Source organism: Sesamum indicum, linkage group LG6, assembly GCF_000512975.1.
Source record: "Sesamum indicum cultivar Zhongzhi No. 13 linkage group LG6, S_indicum_v1.0, whole genome shotgun sequence".
NCBI classification, from domain to species: domain Eukaryota; kingdom Viridiplantae; phylum Streptophyta; class Magnoliopsida; order Lamiales; family Pedaliaceae; genus Sesamum; species Sesamum indicum.
Window position 1 is genome coordinate 17,743,947 of NC_026150.1, and position 20,680 is coordinate 17,764,626.

The window sequence follows — 20,680 nt, forward strand, 5'->3', positions numbered from 1 at the left end:
GTGATAGATTCAGAGAAAATCAATCTACACCACATATAGCTGCTTTGCTTATCCTATTGAGTTCATAGTCCTTTGTATGTGTGTTTTGATTAAGAATCATTGCTTGTTTTTACTTACTTTCTGATTATTGCATTTAATTAATGTCTGACATCTTGCTGCATCAAATGATGCAACTGATTCTTGATTCAAAGGAATAAAAAAAGAGAGAATATGGCTGCACAGAATGATGAGAGAATAAAGCAAATGAAAGCCTTCATTCTTGATGTTTCAAGTTCCTTAGTGCATCTTTATTTGGTGATTGGATGTATGAGGTTAACATTTTCAAATCTTTCTTGAAAGGTGGAATCTTGGCTTGGATCATATTTTTTATTTCTACATTTATTGTATTTTTTTATTTTATTTAATATATACATGTTATGATGCACAAAAATAATATCCTTTACTTTATTTGATTTCTAAAAAGTATGAATGAATCTAATTAATTTTGTTAAATCGAAACCATTTTTTTGTTAAAAAAAAAAACATAACATTTCACAATATATTTCTCAATAAGGTTTGCATGTCATTTTTGACAAATTCACAAAATTTGATCATAATAGTAATTTCAATAATTTTAATGAATTTTTTAAAATATTCCTCAAACTTGCACAAACTTCAACACTATGTTTGGTTTTGATTTTGGCCCATCTTTGAGATGGACCAAAATATAGACTATGTTTGGTTTGCTTAGTTTTGTAAGTTTTAAATATATTTTTTATTATCTTAAAATAGTTTTAATTACTTTTTCCAAAAAATATAATTAATTAATAAATAATATTTATTTTAAATAACTCACAACTAAATAAATTATATATATTTTTATTATATATATAAATATATATAAAAGAGACGTAATTTGACAATGAAAAGTATTTTTTATCTCCTCAGTACCCAACATCAAACATATACTTATTTTATATTATCTCTAAGAACAAATCCAAACATACACACTATCTCTAACTTATTTTTATTTATCTTTGTTTTTCTCTCTTTATCTCCACAAAATACCCCAAAACAAGTTAAAAACAAAACCAAACATTATGCAATAATCTTGAAGACACTATCTCATGATTGATAATTAACCCATCAATAAAAAAATTAATTATTTAAAATTTTAAATATTTTACAATCATATCGAGTGTACTATGTATCGCTAATTAAAAGAGAAAATATACGTATTGCGGCCTAAAAAGGGTAAAAAAAATAAAAAAATAAAAAAAAAGAAAGAAAGAGATAATATTGGCATTTGGGTTGAGTAAAATAGAAGCCCATTATGAAATGGGGGGAAGAAAGCCCAAGGATGAAGCCCACTATACATGATTCTAGAACAATGTTTCCATTCACAATTTTCAACAAAACAACCAGCAAACGTCTACTCAACGTTACACGTGACAAACACGTGACGCAGCTCCAGCTTCCGATCCAACGGCTCAGATAATCGCGTCAGCTTAAAGCTACGCGATTCAGCACAAATTCAAAAAGCCTTCAACAAAACCTACGCTATGTTGATTAGGGCTCCCCGAATATATATATACGCACATATATTCGCAGCGCAGATATCACTGTAATCTTTCACAATCTCTGTCTCTCTTACTCTTCCTGTTCTTTCTCTCTGTTAAAGAACAGCGAGGTCTAATGGTGAGCCTTTGTGATTTCTGAATTCGATTTGTTTTATTTTTGTGATTCTTGTTTGAGTTGTTCTTACGTGGTTTGGTTTAATCGTTTTCGGTGTTTTCCTTTTTCTCTGAATTTCGTCTTCTTTTTGGGTTTTCAGGCGTTGCCGAATCAACAGACAGTGGATTACCCAAGCTTCAAGCTCGTAATTGTTGGTGATGGTGGAACTGGTAAGTTTTTTTAATTTCATTTGAATCGCGAATCTCGGGTTTTAGTTTGTTATTTTAGCTGAAAGCGTTATTCGGCTTTGGTCTGTATGCTCATCGGGATTTTATGTTGTTTTTTTGAAAATTAGTGGTTACTGGATATACTTGTGTGTTTGTGCCGTGTGTTACATGAATTTGCTCTGGACATTGTGTTTGTATAATTGTGATGGTTGTATGCTTCCAATGTACATGTTTCGACATTTTGTGAGTTCTCATTGGATTGGAGCCTCTATAAATTTTTTATTTAGGGTTTAGGGTTTATGGTTACCTGTTATGCTCTATGAGTGCATCTGCTATATATCATCTTTCATTTAGCTTTTGCTGGCAAGTGTATGTTTAGAATAAACTAGATAATCTAAGAGAGGAATAAAAGAGTGGGCGTATTGATTTTTCATTTTAACTTCATTGTTTCTGAGGTTTGTTTGCTATTGTTATAGGAAAAACCACATTTGTGAAGAGGCATCTCACTGGTGAATTCGAGAAGAAATACGAGCGTAAGACTTTTTCCATGATCTTTGTTTTAGCTTTGAACTTTGGATTCTTTTGTAAGGTTGTTCCTAAAGATTCTCTGGTTGTACAGCTACTATTGGTGTGGAAGTTCATCCATTGGATTTCTTCACCAACTGCGGGAAAATCAGATTTTATTGCTGGGACACAGCTGGTCAGGAGAAATTTGGTGGCCTCAGGGATGGATACTAGTGAGTAAATAATATTTAGTATATATGGCTCAAGTTCTTTTTTATGGAAACATATGTTCCTTTCCTGTTATGGATGTCAAGTCTACATATGTTTTAGTTTTGACTGGATTTTGAGTGTGGCTGTGACATTAGAATGTCAGGTTTATGCGCTTCTCCTATTGAAATGATCTTGTTTTATAATGAGACTGATTTTAAACTGCTGCAGCATTCATGGACAATGTGCAATCATTATGTTTGATGTAACAGCTCGGTTGACTTACAAGAATGTTCCAACATGGCATCGTGATCTTTGCCGGTATCTTCTGCTCATCTATTTTTATCTTGGTGGTAAAGCTTGTATTTTTGGTGTTAGCCACAAAGTTCTGATGTTTTACCTGTAAATTTCAGAGTCTGTGAGAATATTCCAATAGTCCTATGTGGGAACAAGGTTGATGTCAAGAACAGGCAGGTGAAAGCTAAGCAGGTTACTTTCCACAGGAAAAAGAACTTGCAGTACTATGAAATATCAGCTAAGAGTAATTACAACTTTGAGAAGCCTTTCCTGTACCTTGCCAGGAAGCTTGCTGGGTGTGTATCTATGCAATAAAGTTTAAGATACCAATCTTCATACCAAATTCTCTAAAGCTGTTTTCATATTGGGGTGCAATTTGAGTGGATACCAACCTGCTTTTTGGTTGCAGGGATCCTAACTTGCACTTTGTTGAGTCTCCTGCGCTTGCTCCACCAGAAGTGCAAATTGATTTGGCTGCACAGCAACAGTAAATCTCTCCCTCTTTTAACCTTACGAAGGGCTCCTCTTCCCCTGCCCTTAGCATTCTAAATTTCTGTACTGGCTGCTCTATTTTGAAGATGCTAAACTAAATTATTTTTGCAGACATGAAGCGGAGCTTGCTGCTGCTGCTAGCCAGCCCCTTCCTGATGATGACGATGAGGCTTTTGACTGAATATGAAATATCAGCTAAGAGTAATTACAACTTTGAGAAGCCTTTCCTGTACCTTGCCAGGAAGCTTGCTGGGGATCCTAACTTGCACTTTGTTGAGTCTCCTGCGCTCGCTCCACCAGAAGTGCAAATTGATTTGGCTGCACAGCAACAACATGAAGCGGAGCTTGCTGCTGCTGCTAGCCAGCCCCTTCCTGATGATGACGATGAGGCTTTTGACTGAAACATGAAGCGGAGCTTGCTGCTGCTGCTAGCCAGCCCCTTCCTGATGATGACGATGAGGCTTTTGACTGAACTGCTGGGATCTTTTATAGTCCATTCCCCTTGTATCTTGTGATGGTGTCCCATTTTTTCTTCTGTTCCTCGTTTCTAAGGATTTTGTTTGGGACTTCCCTAGTCCTGAAGCATGAGGTTCTAATGAAATATGTAGGGCTTTGAACTTACGTGGATGTGGTTTGATTTGGTTGTGAGAAGATGATTAATCTTCTGAACGTATGAGGATCATTTGTATGGCTGTAGTCCACATTTCCAATTGAGATATTTTATTGTTATCGTTCTGCTATGATCTCCTGTCCATGCTGTGTTTTATGGTGTTGGACGTCCATTGTGGGCAATAGCTGGTGCTCTCGAGCCCCCGACCCCCGTTTGCTTATTTGTGCTGTGGGGGTATAAAACACAACTCTTGAAGCCAAAGCTCGGTTGTATTATGCCGAGAAGCAAGCATGTCCTGTCTGCAATGCTTCAAAATGAGAAATTAATAAAAAGTGAACGCGGTTCTACTTCCTGACATTCGAACTATATTTTGGTTGGTTCCCCTTAATATGGACCAATTCTTGGCTTTCCAATCTCAACTGAGGTGATCGATCAAGCTGTCTGGTACTGTATTTTATGCAACAAGTGATAAAAAAAATGGACGGGCCACATTTTCAGACAAGGTTGCTCATAAACAACTAGAATAAATAAGTAAACATTATTGTATTCAGGTTATCAAAACTGAACTACAAGGCGGACACACCCGACTTTTCATGGTTTATCATCCTTTCCTCTTTCTGACCACGGAGAAAGGATAAAGAATGTTCAGATTCCTCATTCATGAATGCTTAGTCTTGACACCCCGGGAAAGGATACAAAAGTTGTGTTAACGGACAACATAGGATTGACTTTCACTTTGTTGCACCCATAGAAGGCGTTGACTAGCACTACATTTGTTGAAAACAACTAGCAATCCCTCACGACCATGTCAACTCTATTTATAGTAAACTAACAAGAGGGATTTTATCCAGATCTTCCGACTTAAGATAGCTACAGGGTATGCTCAGACCAGAGATTCTAACGTTGCAATAACAATCCTCTTTTCAGCGTACCTCATCTTTCAACGGGGCTGTGCTTGAAGAAATTGAAACTTCCTGGTTAGATATCTGATTTGCCTGGAGGAAAATCCAGATTTCATAGTTCACTGCATGCACCAGAATTAACCGATAAGTGCACGTACATGAAAATTTCCAGCATCTTCTGCGTACCTTGAAATAGTGTAATTTGACAAAAAATGGCAAATTGGCTGTCCGGCCCATGTGGAAGAGCTCTGCCCGAATAAAACCACGTAGCTATGCTTACCTGAATCTTTTTTGAGTCTTACATCATTCTTTTACCCTGAGCATCTCGACTCTATTTTATCTATAAGAGGAAATTTGATTGCCACATGCAAGAACTTTGGAAAGACCGCAAACATGCATGTAAACCGCAAGCATCTTGCAATAAGTTGTCAAACTTATTCTATAACAATGCTAGGGACATGTAGTGAATTTAATAAGATAAGGATATGAGTTGTTCTATGCTTAAAAGCAGGATATTTGTATCATACGAACAAATAAGGTCCCATGAAGTCAGGTGACACAAAACTACACACTGTACGCCTATTTATTCTAGTCATATAAGTATTTAACCACACATTTGTTGATTAGTTAACAAAACAGAAAGAACAAAAGGATAGAATATCTGAAAATCAAGACAGAGAAATGACTGAAGCAGATAAAACATCATTAGAAAATACTGAATAAAAAAAAACAGACATGAAGAAAACAAATTCAACATGCCATGCGTACTAATATTCCCAAATAGAACATTTTCTCTCCTATTGAGCACATATTCCCTTCCAGCGAAAGACATGTTTACAGATTAAGTTAAGCCCAAACTAATTAGAATAGTTATATAGACTAAAATTGTTTGGTACCAGGAGTGGCGATAAAGTGTTACATCAGTTTGAAAATAGATGACTATATCATCCAAAAGTTTATGCCAAGGGAAAGGCAGCAAACCCTGGCACCATCTTTTGGCCATGGAAGCAAATGATGCAAGTCTCCAACTGTACCCCTCGAAAATGCAGGGATTGAGGACTGATGAACAACTATCCCCAAACAGAAACTTATGTGGTAATCCTGCCACAAGTATGCATCCAGTTTTTGGTGAATAACAGGAAAAATAAAAGCATATTTGGAATATCACTGAAATTCGCTGCGAACAACATACAAGCAAGAAACACATTATTCTCTGAGCAGAAGGTAAGTACACAGACATTTTAGTTTAGCTCCCTATCCTATATGCAGTCCCAAATTCAAAAGCCAACCTCAAGATGCCATTGTCTCTGACTCTTAGAAATGGAAACTATGTAGTACAGATTGATATCCCAGAGTGCGTGCCTCAACATTGGGGTTTGAGACATGTATGGCATGCAGGAGTTCATAATCAAAGTATGTCATGTTTTATTCAGAAAAGACTTCTGTTGTCAAATGAAACATTTAGAATTCATTGCATAACTACTTACAACACCTTCATGGATCTTTAAAACCTGTAAAATGCCATGCATAACAATTATACCTTCAGAGAAAGTTTCTAGGAACTGTTGAGACAATAAAGCTGATGATATCCTAGAAGAACCAGAACCAATAAAAAACAAGTAACCAATGCAAAATTAGAAGGAAAATAATATTTTCTTTGGAAGAATTGTCTGCATCAATTGACAAATGAGAATTTGATACAAAGCTCTTAGTTACAAAATGCCACCTGTCTAGACAGAAGTAAATATAATAACCAAGATTGGAGTTACATTTGTAACAATAAAGTTTCTCTTACATTGTTGAAACAGAACCAGCAAGGTCTAAATTCTACTATGATAAAGTGATAAAAGTAACATTTATTCAACCATTATCTAACATTTATAGCAGTTTTAGCAGAAATTAGGTGCTTCAGCTCCATCAAATGTTCATCATTTGAAATATGGAGCATAATACGAAGATTTGTCAACAGTGCTTCCTGTTCCCAACTTAAGGGACCAGAAGCATACAAAGCTTCAAGAGTTCTGCGATAAGCACGCAACTCTAACCTACGGATACTGACTGCGACTTCCTCTTTTGGAGGAAGAGAACTACTTTTTCTCTCAGAACCTGAACCATAACAGGACTCTGCATCACTACAAAAGGTGTCTGTGTCTTGGCAAGCCAGGGATATAAAAGGAACAAAAAAGTTGTTTGGACTCTGATCAGTAACACTACAACTACCAACAGAACATGCATCAGTCTCTGAACTATTTAATTCTGAGTTTCGGATCCCAGAAGAGCCAAGAACACCACTTAGTTTTGCTCTCTCCATATGATTATATCCAGTTGATATAATTTTAATGGAAGCATGCATGTTTTTTCCACCCAAAACTTCTCTTGGGTAAGCAACAGCATCTACCTTTTCAAGCACTGGGGTGGAGACCAATCTATGCTTCCTCCCATCTCTCTCAATTGCTCTTAATTTTTGGATGTGTCCATTATGTGCTTCAATGATAGAGGAGCCATATGCGGACATCCTCTTTAGGGGTCTTGACGAGATCATATGAGATTCCCAACATGGAGCTTCATCCTGAATGTTCACGCTATTTCTTTGAGGTTGCTTTTTAGCCCTTGCATTTAGTTGGGGGACAGGGAATCTAATCTTCGGATTTGAAGTTGATGGCTTGCTAGCTATAACATCCTCCCTTCCTTGGGAACTCTGAAAGCAAGAGAAACAATGAGATCAGAGATTGCGAAATTGCAATCTAAAAGGATATGTTTGTATACCTGTCAATCAGGAGAGAACACAACATTTGGAGATGGCAAGATGGTGCATAGTATTAACAATAAACACTTGTCAGAAACCAGGGGAATTGGTGTGTGATCCTTAAATTCTATTATTCCACAGAATATTCAAGTCAAATTCTACACTTGCAGTTAAAATTAAGTTGAGGCAAAAATTAAAGTCATTATATACAATGAAATTGCACCATCTGCTTTTATTTTTCTCCCCTTTATTTCTCAAAAGAGACGGATTTAGAAGGCAGCATGCAAACAAAGCAGATTAGTTGAAACTGATAGTGTTCGAAATTCATTTGCCAAAAGATGCAGCCAACTCAATAACTTCTACATAAAAATTGACAGCAACAAAGGAAAGGCGAAAATGCTACAGCAACCTCAGAGAAACAGAAAAATGAAAGTTACCTTTCCAATCAGATGCCATTTGTCATCTTGCCAGGTTTGTCTTATCCGGATATTTGATTCATCCACAATTAATTCCTGTGAGCACCCAAGTAGTCTTACCAGATACTGGATCTTTTTGCTTTTACATTCTTTCTTGCAGCGGAGAACCTTCACGATAGCAGCAATCTTCCAGGCATATTCATAAAATACCTCCACTATGTCTCCAGCGATGCAATTATCTACACCTGGGACCTGAGGGGGGGATGGTCTCACAAACTTCCTTGAAACTGTCTCCACCATTTGTTCGCTTGCCATATCAGGATAAGGATCATATTGCACGCGATAAGTATGGCCATTACCAGAAAGTATCTCTGCGACACGCCATGAAAGTGGCGCCTCTGTTTTGTTCATAACCTCCACTTTGTCCCCTTTTCTTAATCTCATTATAAGCAATCTTGTTCAGAAAATATTAAAAGTCTGGTACAAGAAAGGAAACAAGATTATGTTATAAAACAGCAAATACTTTTGATAACCAAACATTTTAGCAAGCAACATAATATCAATATCAGCTGGACAGTAAACTAAAACAAAATCTGCAGCTTACACTTACAGAAATCAAAGGGTTCACAGAAACAAACTACTGTTCCCTTCACCAAATATTGGATCGCATTAAGACTCCATAAGCCGTAGAAAAACAGTATAATCTATTTATTGTTAGATTTCTTGAAATAGAAAAGAAAAAGGGTTTTTTTTTACAACTGTTATGATGAACGAGTTGAAGTTCTGTAGAAAGCACACAATTTTCAATCTGTATTGAGGATCAGCGAATAGCTAAGAATTGGTTAGTACTTTAAAATATCCATAATAAAAATTTCAAAATATTAAGAACAAAAATTTCCAATTTTTTCGTACAGAAAAGATGAATCAGTAAATTGTCACTTGATTCCTAGAATGCTATGAAATGTCCAAGAATTCAATACTTTAAAATTAAACTAACTCGCAAAAGAAAAAAAAAAGGAAAAAGAAAAAAAAAATAAAAAGGAATAGGGAAGGCTGTACAAAGCCTTCTAAGAGTGGCCAGAACATCGATACAAAATCAAATTTCAACAAAATAATCAACAAATTAGATACCAAACCTGTGAAAGACTCAGAATTTGATAAAATCCCCAAATTAAAGCAACTAAATTCTGATTAATTTAGGGATTAATAGCACCGCAAGTGAAACCCTAAAACTGAATTAATCACTCACCTTTTCTTGCAATTAAAGGAGAATTCTCGAGTTGAGCAGTTGCAATTAGGTAGTGTTGATCTCTGAATTTCTCTCTCTCTCTCTAAATCAGAACTTTGATTTTCACTTTATGTTCTAGGGTTTTTTTCTTTTTCTTTTTTGCTTTGGCGTGAGGAAAAATATTAATTGGGGGGGCGAAAAATAATATTAATTAAAAATGAAAAAAAAAAATTTTATATATATATATGGTGGAGGATATTATGGGAATAATGAAAATATTGGTTTATAACTCAATCAAAACCATAAAAAAAAAGTCGGGGGTGCGTAATGCACGCCCTTTGGTTGTACGAAACCACCTAATTTGTGCTGGGCCTGGAAACATTATCTCACCTTCACGCGCATATCCTTATCGTCTCATACACTGCCTCGTTTTATTCGTCTATTTATTTATTCAGGTAATTGTTTTCTTTTGTGATTTAATGTAATAATATGTATATCTTTTTTTAATTTGACAAATTTTATTTAATATTCTTAATGTTTGTTCCCGTTTAATAAGTAGATTATTTTAATAGTTTTAAAATATTTTACCTTGGGTTAAATACAATTTACATCCATGTATTCATAAAAAAAGTACAAAAAAACCCCTGTAAGAAAATAAAATGAAATTTACATCCTTTGTGATTTAAAAAATAATGCAATTTATCTCCCTCCAAAGGGGGTAAATTGCATTATTTTTAATATCACAGATTGGTAAATTGTACTTTATTTTTTCATAGGGGCTTTTTTGTATTTTTTCATTAACGCAGGGGGTAAATTGTATTTAACCCCTTTCACCTTTCTGTTTAAATATACAAATTGCTTCATTCTAAAAAATACAGAAAGATAAATAAGGAGATAAATTTGCTCATTTGTAATATTATAGGGTAGTAAATTGCATTAAGCCCTTTGTTATTATTAGCAAAACATTCGAATAAAATTCATATTTACCTCATGACTGACTTATTACTAATTTATTACAGGTCAAAATGAATCTTTTCTGACCAAATACCTTTAAATATTTTTGTATGTTAATGCATGTGAGGAGGTGTAGTTTCTTAAAATGGTAGTTTGGTCATAAAAAGATGTGTTAACCTGCAACAAGTCAGTAACAATAAATTTGGTAAACTTCGATTAACAGACGAACCTATTTATTAGACAAAAGCAAAAATCAAGAATGCTAAATGTAAAACTATACCAATTTCAATAAAGGACGATATAATTATCAATGTTTTCCGTTTTTAATATAAATAAAAAGAGAACAAAATGGGGGATATATAAGGTTTTTATTCGCTGTAAATTTTGTTAGTAAAAATGTAAAATCTTGGGGTGGGGTGAGGGGTGTTGTGGGCATCTTTTGCTAATGCACATTCTTTTAATTGATAAAGAATAATTAATTTTTATTGAAACATCGTTATAATATTTGGTTTTAGTTTTGCTACATATTTTAGATGGGCCAAAACATGAACAATGTGTGCCTTGATTTGTTTTGGAAGTTTTGGTGGTGTTTTAAGATGTTTTGAAACAGTGTCTCATTTATTTTTTGTTAAAACAAGTCTATACTAATTATATGTCCTACAACTAAAAAAATTATATACATACTCATATATATATATATATATATATAAAAGAGATATGATTTGACAATGAACAATAGTTTTTGTCTCCTACTAAACAACATCAAACATATCATACTTATCTCCAAAAATAAATCCAAACATACACACTATTTCTAACAAACATACTTATTTATCTTTGTTTTTCTCTCTATATCTCCACAAAACACATTGAAACAAGTTAAAAATGAAACCAAATACAGTGCATGTTTTTTACTCTTTCCATTAGTATATGTCAACATTGATAGATAATTTGATAGAGAACTTGTAATTTTCTGAAAATCTGTACTGACTTGTTGTAATAAACAAAAAGAGATTTTAAATGAAATAGATGTACAATGTTTTCTTCAAATATGGAAAACTATTTTCATTAGAATAATTCTATATCAACACAAAAGAAATGGATTAATTCCTACATTATAAATAATTAACCTTTGAAAATTAAGGCAAATCAATACTCTATCTACCACCCAATTATGTAAAACCAGTGCAGAAATTTTAAATTTTGACGACGATTGATCAACATTTACTATGATTTTAACTATAACTAAAACGTTTATCATGTTTTCTAGTTTTGGTTAGTATTTTTATTTATTTTATTTATCTCTCTCCAAATTTCCTGCCCTCCGGCCATCTCATCGGCCCATTACTAATTGCCAATCACCTCACCTTTTCTCCGTCCGCAAAATCCTTGTCCGCGATACCCTCTCTTTTAAATATGTTTTGCCGCATCGTCCTTTCGTTGGCGTACCATTATCATTTGAAAGTTCACTCCACAACAATCATTTTTCACCGTCACCCATTGCCGCCCGTTCCACCTCCTACAATTTTGACCTCAATTTTAACGATTAGATCAAAATCTCTATATTTTGAAAAAGATAGGAACTAGAATCGTACCTCAAAATATTTAGAGACCAAAATCAATGTTGGCGCTAAATATGGAGACCAAATTTGTAATTATCCCCAAAATAAATACAAATGAAAAGTTGTTAATATTCTTTTCTTTTTCTTCTTCTTCTTTTTTTTTTTTTAAATCTTAGATTTATTTTATTGTTAAATGTCGTGAGTGATGGATTAATAGACCAAATCATGGTATTTACGATGTGCTAAATTAATGTTACGTGTGGGATTTTGTGAATATAAACATACTCAATATGGATTAGACATATTAGAAGTAATTAAAAAGCTAGAGATTGTGATTTGGCAACTAACAATAGCTTCATTATCACTGCTAACTACACCATAGCACAATGCGGTTATAACTTTATTGTCTTAATTTTTTTTCTTGACTTTGGTCATCTTAATCGCACTTTGATTGACGATTTATTTTTTGTGAAATTTGTTGATTAGATTTTACCTAATTGATGAGGGAGATTATTTAATTATCAAAATATTCCTGTATTTTATGGTATTTTTATGTTATATAACTGACTAAATGGGAACCATTTGATCAGGCCAAAGTCAACCATTGTAGTAGCCTTTGGGTGAGATGATGTGGCAAGATTTTACCGATGCAGAGGGTACCATACTACTATAAATATCTTCATTTATGATTATTCAAACACATATTTATTACTATTTACCGTCATTTTCTGGTCTCCTTCGACCTCATATTTTTCGACCCCACAATTTTAATTTAAGCATTGGAGGGCCATCGCCAAGGGCTACTCGACTAGTCTTACGTTTGCTTTGTTCTCAGGATCCACTAACAGGTAACTCGAAAAAAGAATCTAGCGACCCGATTTTGGGACCCATTTCTGCAATTTGATTCGAATTTTGTGCGACCTACGTGACTAATATATTTATTAGTTATACTGAAATATCAAAATCGAAAACTTTGGTATCTATATAATTGCAGTACCCTTTGTATTTATTCCCAAGTTAGGAATCAGAATTTGTACGGAATATTGGTTAGGATTAAATAATAGTACAACACGTGGAGAGGGCTATTTCGCAAAATTACAATTGTTGTAATTGGCACGATTAGATGTCAATCTGATACAATTTTAATCCAATAAATTGGATGTCAATTAAAATTTGATATAATTATAAATACTCACTTGTTATTTAACAATTTATAAATACTCATTTAAAAAATAATAATAATAATTATATAACCCCTGAAAGCCTAAACTGTGAGATGGAAACGTTTTACTTTTGTTGATTTTCACTATAAAAAAATATTTTTAAAAAGTGCTGAAAATAAAATTGAGGAGGCTTAAAATAAATAATCCATAAGTGTATTAGTCCACAAAAAGATATATCGAAAGAATATTTTAATTAGTTCATTGTAAAATTTGGATTAAAATTTAATGGAGGCTAACGAAATAGATTTGTTGTTAAAATAATGTTATAATTATTAAATATTTTTAATTTTTTAAATAATAAAAAAAATATTTATAATTATCTAAACCCTAATGAAAGAGGGTTGGAATTGCAATTTATCCTATTAATTAATGAGGTAAACCCTAATGAGAGAGGGGTGGAATTGCAATTTATCCTATTAATTAATGAGGAAGGCACTCGGTATCTCCTTAAGTTTGTTGCTACCTATAATATATATATATATATATATAAATAATATTAAACAATACTGTTACATATTTTATACAATTGTACCAAATTTGCTATGTGAAAACCCTACAAATTAGCTACTTAGGTTGCCAAACATGATTTTGTAGGTATTCTTGACCAACTTTATGAGGCTTAAATGTATTTTTTATTTTTTTTAGGATAATATTTTAATTTCATATTTTTTTAATTTTTATAATTTTAGTAATTCTTTTTATTAAAAAATGTATGTGCCTCTTACGTGGTATTTCAATCATTATTTTTATATTTTAACTTTTTATAATAGAATTTTGATCTTATATCTTTTTTAATTTTACTACAACAGTAAAGGGTTTCAGAGATGGAAAAAAAACCTATAATTGGGTCTCTAACAAATCAGAGAAGCAAAATTTTCAAAAAGAAATTTGGTGCTGGAAGTCCAAAAGTTCCGTCTATATATTGTAGCTTTATTTTACAATTAAGATGAAATACATGTTGTCTTTGAATCCGTCTCTGAAAGGTAAAATTTATTGATGGAAAATTTTTGGGGCTCTATTTTCACGACTACACTTAATTTATGAGAATTCTCTCTATATATATGTTTTAAGTTGAATTGAGATGGCTAGATAGTGACACGGCACGAACTGAAAATAGATTAGATGTGGCTATTTTTCCACTATAAATATATGCACAATTGTGCATGAGTTTCATCAACCAACGGGTCCCAACACTCACAATAACTAAGATCTTGATTGGAACAATTGTGCTCCAATTTCCTTCCGTTAAGGGCAAGTAATGGAGATCCCGATGCCTTTTAGCTTCAGTACTGCTCTGCTGCTTTTTCCATCTTTCATCTTCTTTCTAATCATGGCATGGAAGAAATCCAAATCCCCCAGAAAATACGAGAAGTTGCCTCCAGGCCCTCCAAAGCTGCCGGTGATTGGGCACCTCCACCACTTGGCCGGCGAGCTGCCACATCGTGCATACAGAAGAATAGCTCACAAGTATGGACCCGTCATTCATCTGCAGCTTGGAGAAGTCTCAGCTGTCGTGATTTCATCACGGGAGGCGACTAAAGAGGTGCTCAAAGATCAGGACCCTGCCTGCGCAAATAGACCTGAAAGCATCGGCATTCAGATCATGTGGTACGATTACGTTGACATGACCTTCAGTCCCTACAACGGATACTGGAGGCAGATGCGTAAGATTTGCACTCTGGAGCTTCTCAGCGCTAAGAATGTCAGGTCTTTTGGGTACATTAGGCAGGAGGAGTTGTCTCTTCTCCTTGAATCTCTCCGGTCGTCATCTGGAGAGGCCATCAATCTGACCCAAAAGGTGTTTGCGTTCACGAGTTCTGTCATCTGCAGGGCGTCTTTAGGTAAAGTGATGAGGGATCGCGACAAGCTGATAGAAATGTTGAAGAAGGCAGTCGCAATGGCCGGAGGATTTGAGTTGGCTGATTTGTTTCCCTCTTCCAAATTGATGCATGTTCTCTGTTGGAACAAATACAAATTGTTACGGATGCGGCGGAAGCTCGATGCAATTCTTGATGTCATCCTGGAGGAGCATAAATTGAAGAAGAGTGGAGATGTTAGCCGCGGTGAAGACATAGTGGATGTTCTACTCAGAATGCAGAAAAACGGAGAACTCCAATTTCCCATCACTAATGACAACATCAAAGCCGTCATTTTTGTAAGAATCCATATACGGCTGACTCGATTCAATACATATATAGCCTTCTTCTTTGTTAACTAATTAACAATGATTTTATATACAGGACATGTTCTCTGCCGGAACTGAAACATCATCAACTACCATCGATTGGGCCATGGCAGAACTAATGAGAAACCCTCGGGTGATGGCAAAAGTACAAGCAGAAGTAAGAGAAGCCTTTAAGGGAAAGACGACGGTGGAAGAGAGCGACGTGCAGGCTCTCAAATACCTGAAATTGGTGATCAAAGAAACATTCAGGCTGCACCCTCCAATCCCATTACTCCCAAGAGCATGCAGAGATGAATGCGAAGTTAATGGCTACTCAATTCCTCTCAAATCCAAAGTCCTGATTAACATCTGGGCCATGGGAAGGGATCCCGAATATTGGCATCAACCCGAGACCTTCCAACCCGAAAGATTCGACAACAGTTGCATTGATTTCTTGGGGAATAACTTGGAATACATCCCATTCGGGGCAGGAAGAAGGATTTGCCCTGGGATGAACTTCGGACTGGCAAATGTGGAGCTTCCATTGGCACAACTTCTCTACCACTTCGACTGGAAGATGCCGAAAGGAATGACTCCAGACGATGTAGACATGACGGAGGCAGAAGGAATTGCGATCGCAAGAAAGAATGGTCTATTCTTGGTTCCCACACCCTACAATCCTTCCCAGGAGACTTGATCACCAAGATGCATCAATATAACCTTTATCAAGTATACCAAAATTTTAGACATTTCACTTCTTTTTGTTTAATCGAAATAGTAGTTATATAATTATATTAATATTAAAAAATTATCAACACTTAGCGTGCCGTCTATGTACCAACAACTTTCACTAGTCAAATATAGATAACAAAGCTATTGAGTAGCGCAATATGTTGTGCGTTAATTGGCCAACTCTACAAGTGGAGAAAGTTTCTGAAATTAAATCATTTAGATGAGTCCAATTAGATGACTATGAAACAACAAATTCTAATAAGTACAATAAAATAAGTACTTATACTAGTAATTTTTATATTTATTTATCATATTTTAATTTTAATCATTATACTAAAATTTTATGAAATTGAATATTAATTGATATACAAAATTAAAATTATTTTTCATTGCATGTTTATTAAGATTGGCGCGCATTGCCATATTATAGAATAAGCATACTCGTCTTCTTGTTTTTCTAAATTTTTATTTCTTGTAGCTAGCCTTGGTATTTTTCAAAACCAAATGATAATTGTAAAGAAAAGTAACATTTGTTGTTCTATAATTTAGAGTTTTTTTTAATTTCTTTATCCTATTAATTACCAATAGTCACTTTTAATCCATAATTTTTAAAAAATAGTATTTTTGATACTATATCATCTTTCATTATATATTAACAGAAATAACACATGCTTAGTACATGGCCTTTAGGGCTTTTACACTATTGATTTTACTGATCATGAGATTATCACTTTTTGCCTGATAATTTTAAAAAATAATACTTTTGATACACTTTACAACGACATAATCTTTTCTTCTAAATAAACCAACAAAAATGTGATATATAACAAAAAATACTAATTCTTTAAAATTATTGAATCAAAAATAAAAATTCATAACCAATACTACAAAAATTAAAAAAAATCCTGGAACAAAATATATCAATTTATGCGCGTATTGGTGGCATACAATACAGGTCCGGCATGTGTTAAAACAAGATAGACCAAGAACAATTGAACTGTGTTGATAGTTGACCAAATTACCATTATTAAGGCCAAAACGCTATACATAGTTACAGGATGAAAGAGTACATATTTATGGCAAAAAGAAAAAGAAAAATTGACGCTTACCATATTAAACAATAGAACTCATAATTTTTAACAGTAATTATTTTATTTTATTTTAGGAGGCGTCGTCTCGAGGCAGTGAAGAGTCGTGAGTTGTCAATTGGAAGCACTGTAAATTGTGGGAACCAAGAGAAGAGCATTCCTTCTTGAGACCGCAATTCCTTCAGCCTCCGTCATATCTATGTCATCTGGAGTCATTCCTTTCGGCATCTTCCAGTCGAAGTGGTAGAGAAGTTGTGCCAATGGAAGCTCCACGTTTGCCAACCCGAAATTCATACCCGGGCAAATCCTTCTTCCTGCCCCGAATGGAATGTATTCGAAGTTATTCCCCAAGAAATCAATGGAATTGTTGTCGAATCTTTCGGGTTGGAAGGTGTCGGGTTGGTCCCAATATGCGGGATCCCTTCCCATGGCCCAGATGTTAATCATGACTTTGGATTTGAGAGGAATTGTGTACCCATTAACTTTGCATTCATCTCTGCATGCTCTTGGGAGCAATGGGATTGGAGGGTGCAGCCTGAATGTTTCTTTGATCACCAATTTCAGGTATTTGAGAGCCTGCACGTCGCTCTCTTCCACCGTCGTCTTTCCCTTAAAGGCTTCTCTTACTTCTGCTTGTACTTTTGCCATCACCCGGGGGTTTCTCATTAGTTCTGCCATGGCCCAGTCGATGGTAGTTGATGATGTTTCAGTTCCGGCAGAGAACATGTCCTGTATATAAAATCATTGTTAATTAGTTAACAAAGAAGAAGGCTATATATGTATTGAATCGAGTCAGCCGTATATGGATTCTTACAAAAATGACGGCTTTAACGTTGTCATTAGTGATGGGAAATTGGAGTTCTCCAGTTTTCTGCATCCTGAGAAGAACATCGACAATGTCTTCACCACCAAACTCTCCACTCTGCTTCAGTTTATGCTCCTCCAAGATGGCATCAAGAATTGTATCAAGCTTCCTCCGCATCCGCAACAGCTTGTATTTGTTCCAACTGAGAACATGCAGCAACTTGGAAGAGGGAAACAGATCAGCCAACTCAAATCCCCCGGCCATGGTAACCGCCTTCTTTAACATGGCTATCAACACGTCGCGATCCCTCATCACTTTACCAAACGCCGCCCTGCAAGTGATGGAACTCGTGAACGCAAACACCTTTTCCGTCAGATTGATGGCTTGTCCAGAAGAAGACTGAAGAGATTTCATAAGACGGGACACCTCATCCTGCCTAATGGACCCGAAAGATTTGACATTCTTAGCGCTGAGAAGCTCCAATATGCATATCTTACGCATTTGCCTCCAGTACTCGTTGTAGGCACTGAAGGCAATGTCAGTGTAATCATACCACATGATCTTACTGCCGATGCTTTCGGGTCTATCAGCGCAGGCAGGGTCCTGAACTTTGACCACCTCCTTGGTGGCCTCCCGCGATGAAATTACGACTGCTGAAACTTCTCCAAGCTTCAGATACAAGACGGGACCATACTTTTGGGCAACTCTCCTGAGTGCGTGGTGTGGCAGCCCGCCCACCAAGTGGTGAAGGTGCCCAATCACCGGCAGCTGCGGCGGGCTTGGAGGCAGTTTCTCGTATTTTCTTGGGGACTTGGGCTTCATCCATGCTCTGATTAGTAAGAAGATGAAAGATGAAAAAAGCAGGAGAGTAGTGAAGCTGACGGGCAGCTGGATCTCCATTACTGCTCTAGTCTTGTATGAAAATTACAGGAAGGAAAACGGAATTGGAACAGATGTATGCCAACTACAGATCTCTGTTCCAATCAAGATCTTAGGTATTGTATGTGTTGTTGGATGAAAGTAAGGTTGCACACTCTTTTGCATGTATTTATATTGGAAGGTCTTAGCAGGAGAAGAAAAGTATGGTCTTCGATCATGAAAATTACTACATGCATTCTTTCGGTCTGTGCATCAAGTTTGACGGGCATCGATGGATAAGATGGATCTTCATAGTAGTAGTTGTTGCATTTGAATCTGAATTTTGAGAATGGGGTGGTAGCTGATTGTTGCATTAATAATTTAAAGCTACTTTTGTTGTTTAAGGTATATTGGTGTATTTTCTTCGTTGGTCCAAATCAAGATCTGTTTTATATTCTTTTCCTCCGAGGAATCAGATGACTGAGTGAGGGAATTTGTCTCTTGCGTGGAAGACTTATAACAGCAGTCCAGTTAGTCTACAGGTCAATTAGAATTATTGTTAAGAATTTTCTTCAAGCAGCCATGCACGTGCTTCGCTTATGTCTTTCTGATTTTTTACTTTTTCTAATTTTTTTGTATATCAAAGAAATTGGGAATAATTACACAACCCTTCTTGAGATTTAGTTCAATTACACATAAATTTTTTGTGATTTGAAAAATTACATTTTTCTTTCGTCAAACAAATAGATCTCTCTATTAAACAAAATTAATTGAATTTGCTGATACTAGCAAAATGGTTGAATGAAAATCCATATTTGACTTGTTTACCGACTTATTTGAAGTTGAACAAATTTTCTTTGACCTAATTATCGTGTTATAAAGGTGAAGATATATATTCCCACATGCATTAGGGTGTGAGATATATCAAGATAGTTTGGTTAGAAAAAAATTTATTTGACTCGTAATAATAAGTCAATTGGTGTAAACATAGATTTTTATTCAATATTTTTTTTTTTGCTAATATTAGCAAATTAAGTAATTTTGATTAACAAATAGATTTACTTGTTAGATAAAAATAAATACCAAACTTACTATATGTAATTGCCAAAATTACAACAGATCTCCATATAATTAAATTGAATATTAAGAAAGAATTGCTTAATTATCTGAATAAAATAAGAAAGAATGTTGTCCAGATGGGTTGAAACAATACTTAAGACAACGTAAGGGCCATCTTTCATGTAATGGACATTCACATACCAACAGTTTCGGAAATCTTAATAATTCAACCCATATTATTTAGCTTGTCGAGATGTTATGTAATGATATAATCATCACTTAGAAAAAATTAATTCCCATTTGCTCTTAGCAAAATTTGAATTGTCACTTCTTTATCTATGATTTTATTCTATCTTTTTTCTTATATTTCTTTTCAATCTCATAATTTTATCTTGTTTCAACCGATTTATTATTCCACTTATAAAAAATATAATAATTTTTTGGGGATAAAATTATATTTTTTAAGAAATTAAATATACGAAACACCTTCTAATCTCGTGTTCATGCTATATTCACTAAATGCTTTTTATAGTGGGGACATGAATGATCGATCGTCACATATATCTCAATATTTTAAAAAAGCATAACAGTCATTTAATTAGTATTCATGTAAACAACATTCAGAAAACGTACCCTACCATGAAATCTTGTTAGGGAGCAAAGATTCGATATACATTTAATTACTACAAGAGATTTAATTCTTTCATTCATACCCGAACAGGATTAAGTTGTTCTCTAGATGGATTAGGACACCTGCAGTAAAAACAAACCAAAAAAATAAAATTCTGGAAAACCCTAAATTTACTTTAACAACGGTCAGATTGCACTAGAAATTTGTCAACCGAATTGAAAAAAACAAAACCTTCCGGCAGGACTCCGATTCCAATTCCAATTCCAATTCCAAATCCCAATCAAATTGGACCTTTTCTCGTCTTCATAGGCGGGACCTGTAA

The 20,680-nt window shown here is 34.7% G+C and overlaps 4 protein-coding genes and 1 long non-coding RNA gene across 6 annotated transcripts; 2 read left to right on the top strand and 3 right to left on the bottom strand.

Moving 5' to 3' along the window:
- On the top strand, positions 1,518-4,121 carry LOC105164833 (GTP-binding nuclear protein Ran1B). 2 transcript variants are annotated; one of them, XM_020694686.1, is made up of 8 exons: positions 1,518-1,677; positions 1,814-1,883; positions 2,357-2,413; positions 2,500-2,617; positions 2,823-2,912; positions 3,005-3,184; positions 3,298-3,375; positions 3,783-4,121. In XM_020694686.1, exons 1-8 carry the CDS (start codon positions 1,675-1,677, stop codon positions 3,850-3,852), a joined length of 666 nt encoding a protein of 221 aa, XP_020550345.1. In that variant the 5' UTR covers positions 1,518-1,674; the 3' UTR covers positions 3,853-4,121. The 2 variants fall into 2 exon arrangements, with proteins under 2 accessions (XP_020550345.1, XP_020550344.1); XM_020694685.1 differs by lacking the exon at positions 3,783-4,121 and adding an exon at positions 3,492-3,575 and having other exon boundaries at positions 1,519-1,677.
- LOC110012143 lies at positions 3,081-3,769 on the bottom strand. Its single transcript, XR_002287287.1, has 2 exons — positions 3,614-3,769; positions 3,081-3,164 (listed from the first exon to the last, which is right to left on the bottom strand). It is a non-coding gene; the product is annotated as an uncharacterized LOC110012143 (long non-coding RNA).
- LOC105164835 lies at positions 6,572-9,473 on the bottom strand. Its single transcript, XM_011083628.2, has 3 exons — positions 9,304-9,473; positions 8,076-8,531; positions 6,572-7,590 (listed from the first exon to the last, which is right to left on the bottom strand). Exons 2-3 carry the CDS (start codon positions 8,496-8,498, stop codon positions 6,760-6,762), a joined length of 1,254 nt encoding a protein of 417 aa, XP_011081930.1. The 5' UTR covers positions 8,499-8,531; positions 9,304-9,473; the 3' UTR covers positions 6,572-6,759.
- On the top strand, positions 14,019-16,089 carry LOC105164836 (cytochrome P450 71D95-like). Its single transcript, XM_011083630.2, has 2 exons — positions 14,019-15,176; positions 15,262-16,089. Exons 1-2 carry the CDS (start codon positions 14,280-14,282, stop codon positions 15,880-15,882), a joined length of 1,518 nt encoding a protein of 505 aa, XP_011081932.1. The 5' UTR covers positions 14,019-14,279; the 3' UTR covers positions 15,883-16,089.
- On the bottom strand, positions 16,811-19,030 carry LOC105164838 (cytochrome P450 71D95-like). The gene is made up of 2 exons (XM_011083632.2): positions 17,820-19,030; positions 16,811-17,734 (listed from the first exon to the last, which is right to left on the bottom strand). The coding sequence occupies exons 1-2, from the start codon at positions 18,708-18,710 to the stop codon at positions 17,120-17,122; spliced, it is 1,506 nt and encodes a 501-aa protein (XP_011081934.1). The 5' UTR covers positions 18,711-19,030; the 3' UTR covers positions 16,811-17,119.

Excerpts from the sequence above, each read along its gene's own strand:
- LOC105164836 (XM_011083630.2), top strand. The coding sequence starts at position 14,280 with ATGGAGATCCCGATGCCTTTTAGCTTCAGTACTGCTCTGCTGCTTTTT. Across the intron at positions 15,177-15,261 it reads ACATCAAAGCCGTCATTTTT|GACATGTTCTCTGCCGGAAC; the intron begins GTAAGAATCCAT and ends TTTTATATACAG.
- LOC105164835 (XM_011083628.2), bottom strand. The coding sequence starts at position 8,498 with ATGAGATTAAGAAAAGGGGACAAAGTGGAGGTTATGAACAAAACAGAG. Across the intron at positions 7,591-8,075 it reads AATGGCATCTGATTGGAAAG|AGTTCCCAAGGAAGGGAGGA; the intron begins GTAACTTTCATT and ends TCTTGCTTTCAG.
- LOC105164838 (XM_011083632.2), bottom strand. The coding sequence starts at position 18,710 with ATGGAGATCCAGCTGCCCGTCAGCTTCACTACTCTCCTGCTTTTTTCA. Across the intron at positions 17,735-17,819 it reads ACGTTAAAGCCGTCATTTTT|GACATGTTCTCTGCCGGAAC; the intron begins GTAAGAATCCAT and ends TTTTATATACAG.
- LOC105164833 (XM_020694686.1), top strand. Across the intron at positions 2,618-2,822 it reads GGCCTCAGGGATGGATACTA|CATTCATGGACAATGTGCAA; the intron begins GTGAGTAAATAA and ends AAACTGCTGCAG. Across the intron at positions 3,376-3,782 it reads GATTTGGCTGCACAGCAACA|ACATGAAGCGGAGCTTGCTG; the intron begins GTAAATCTCTCC and ends CTTTTGACTGAA.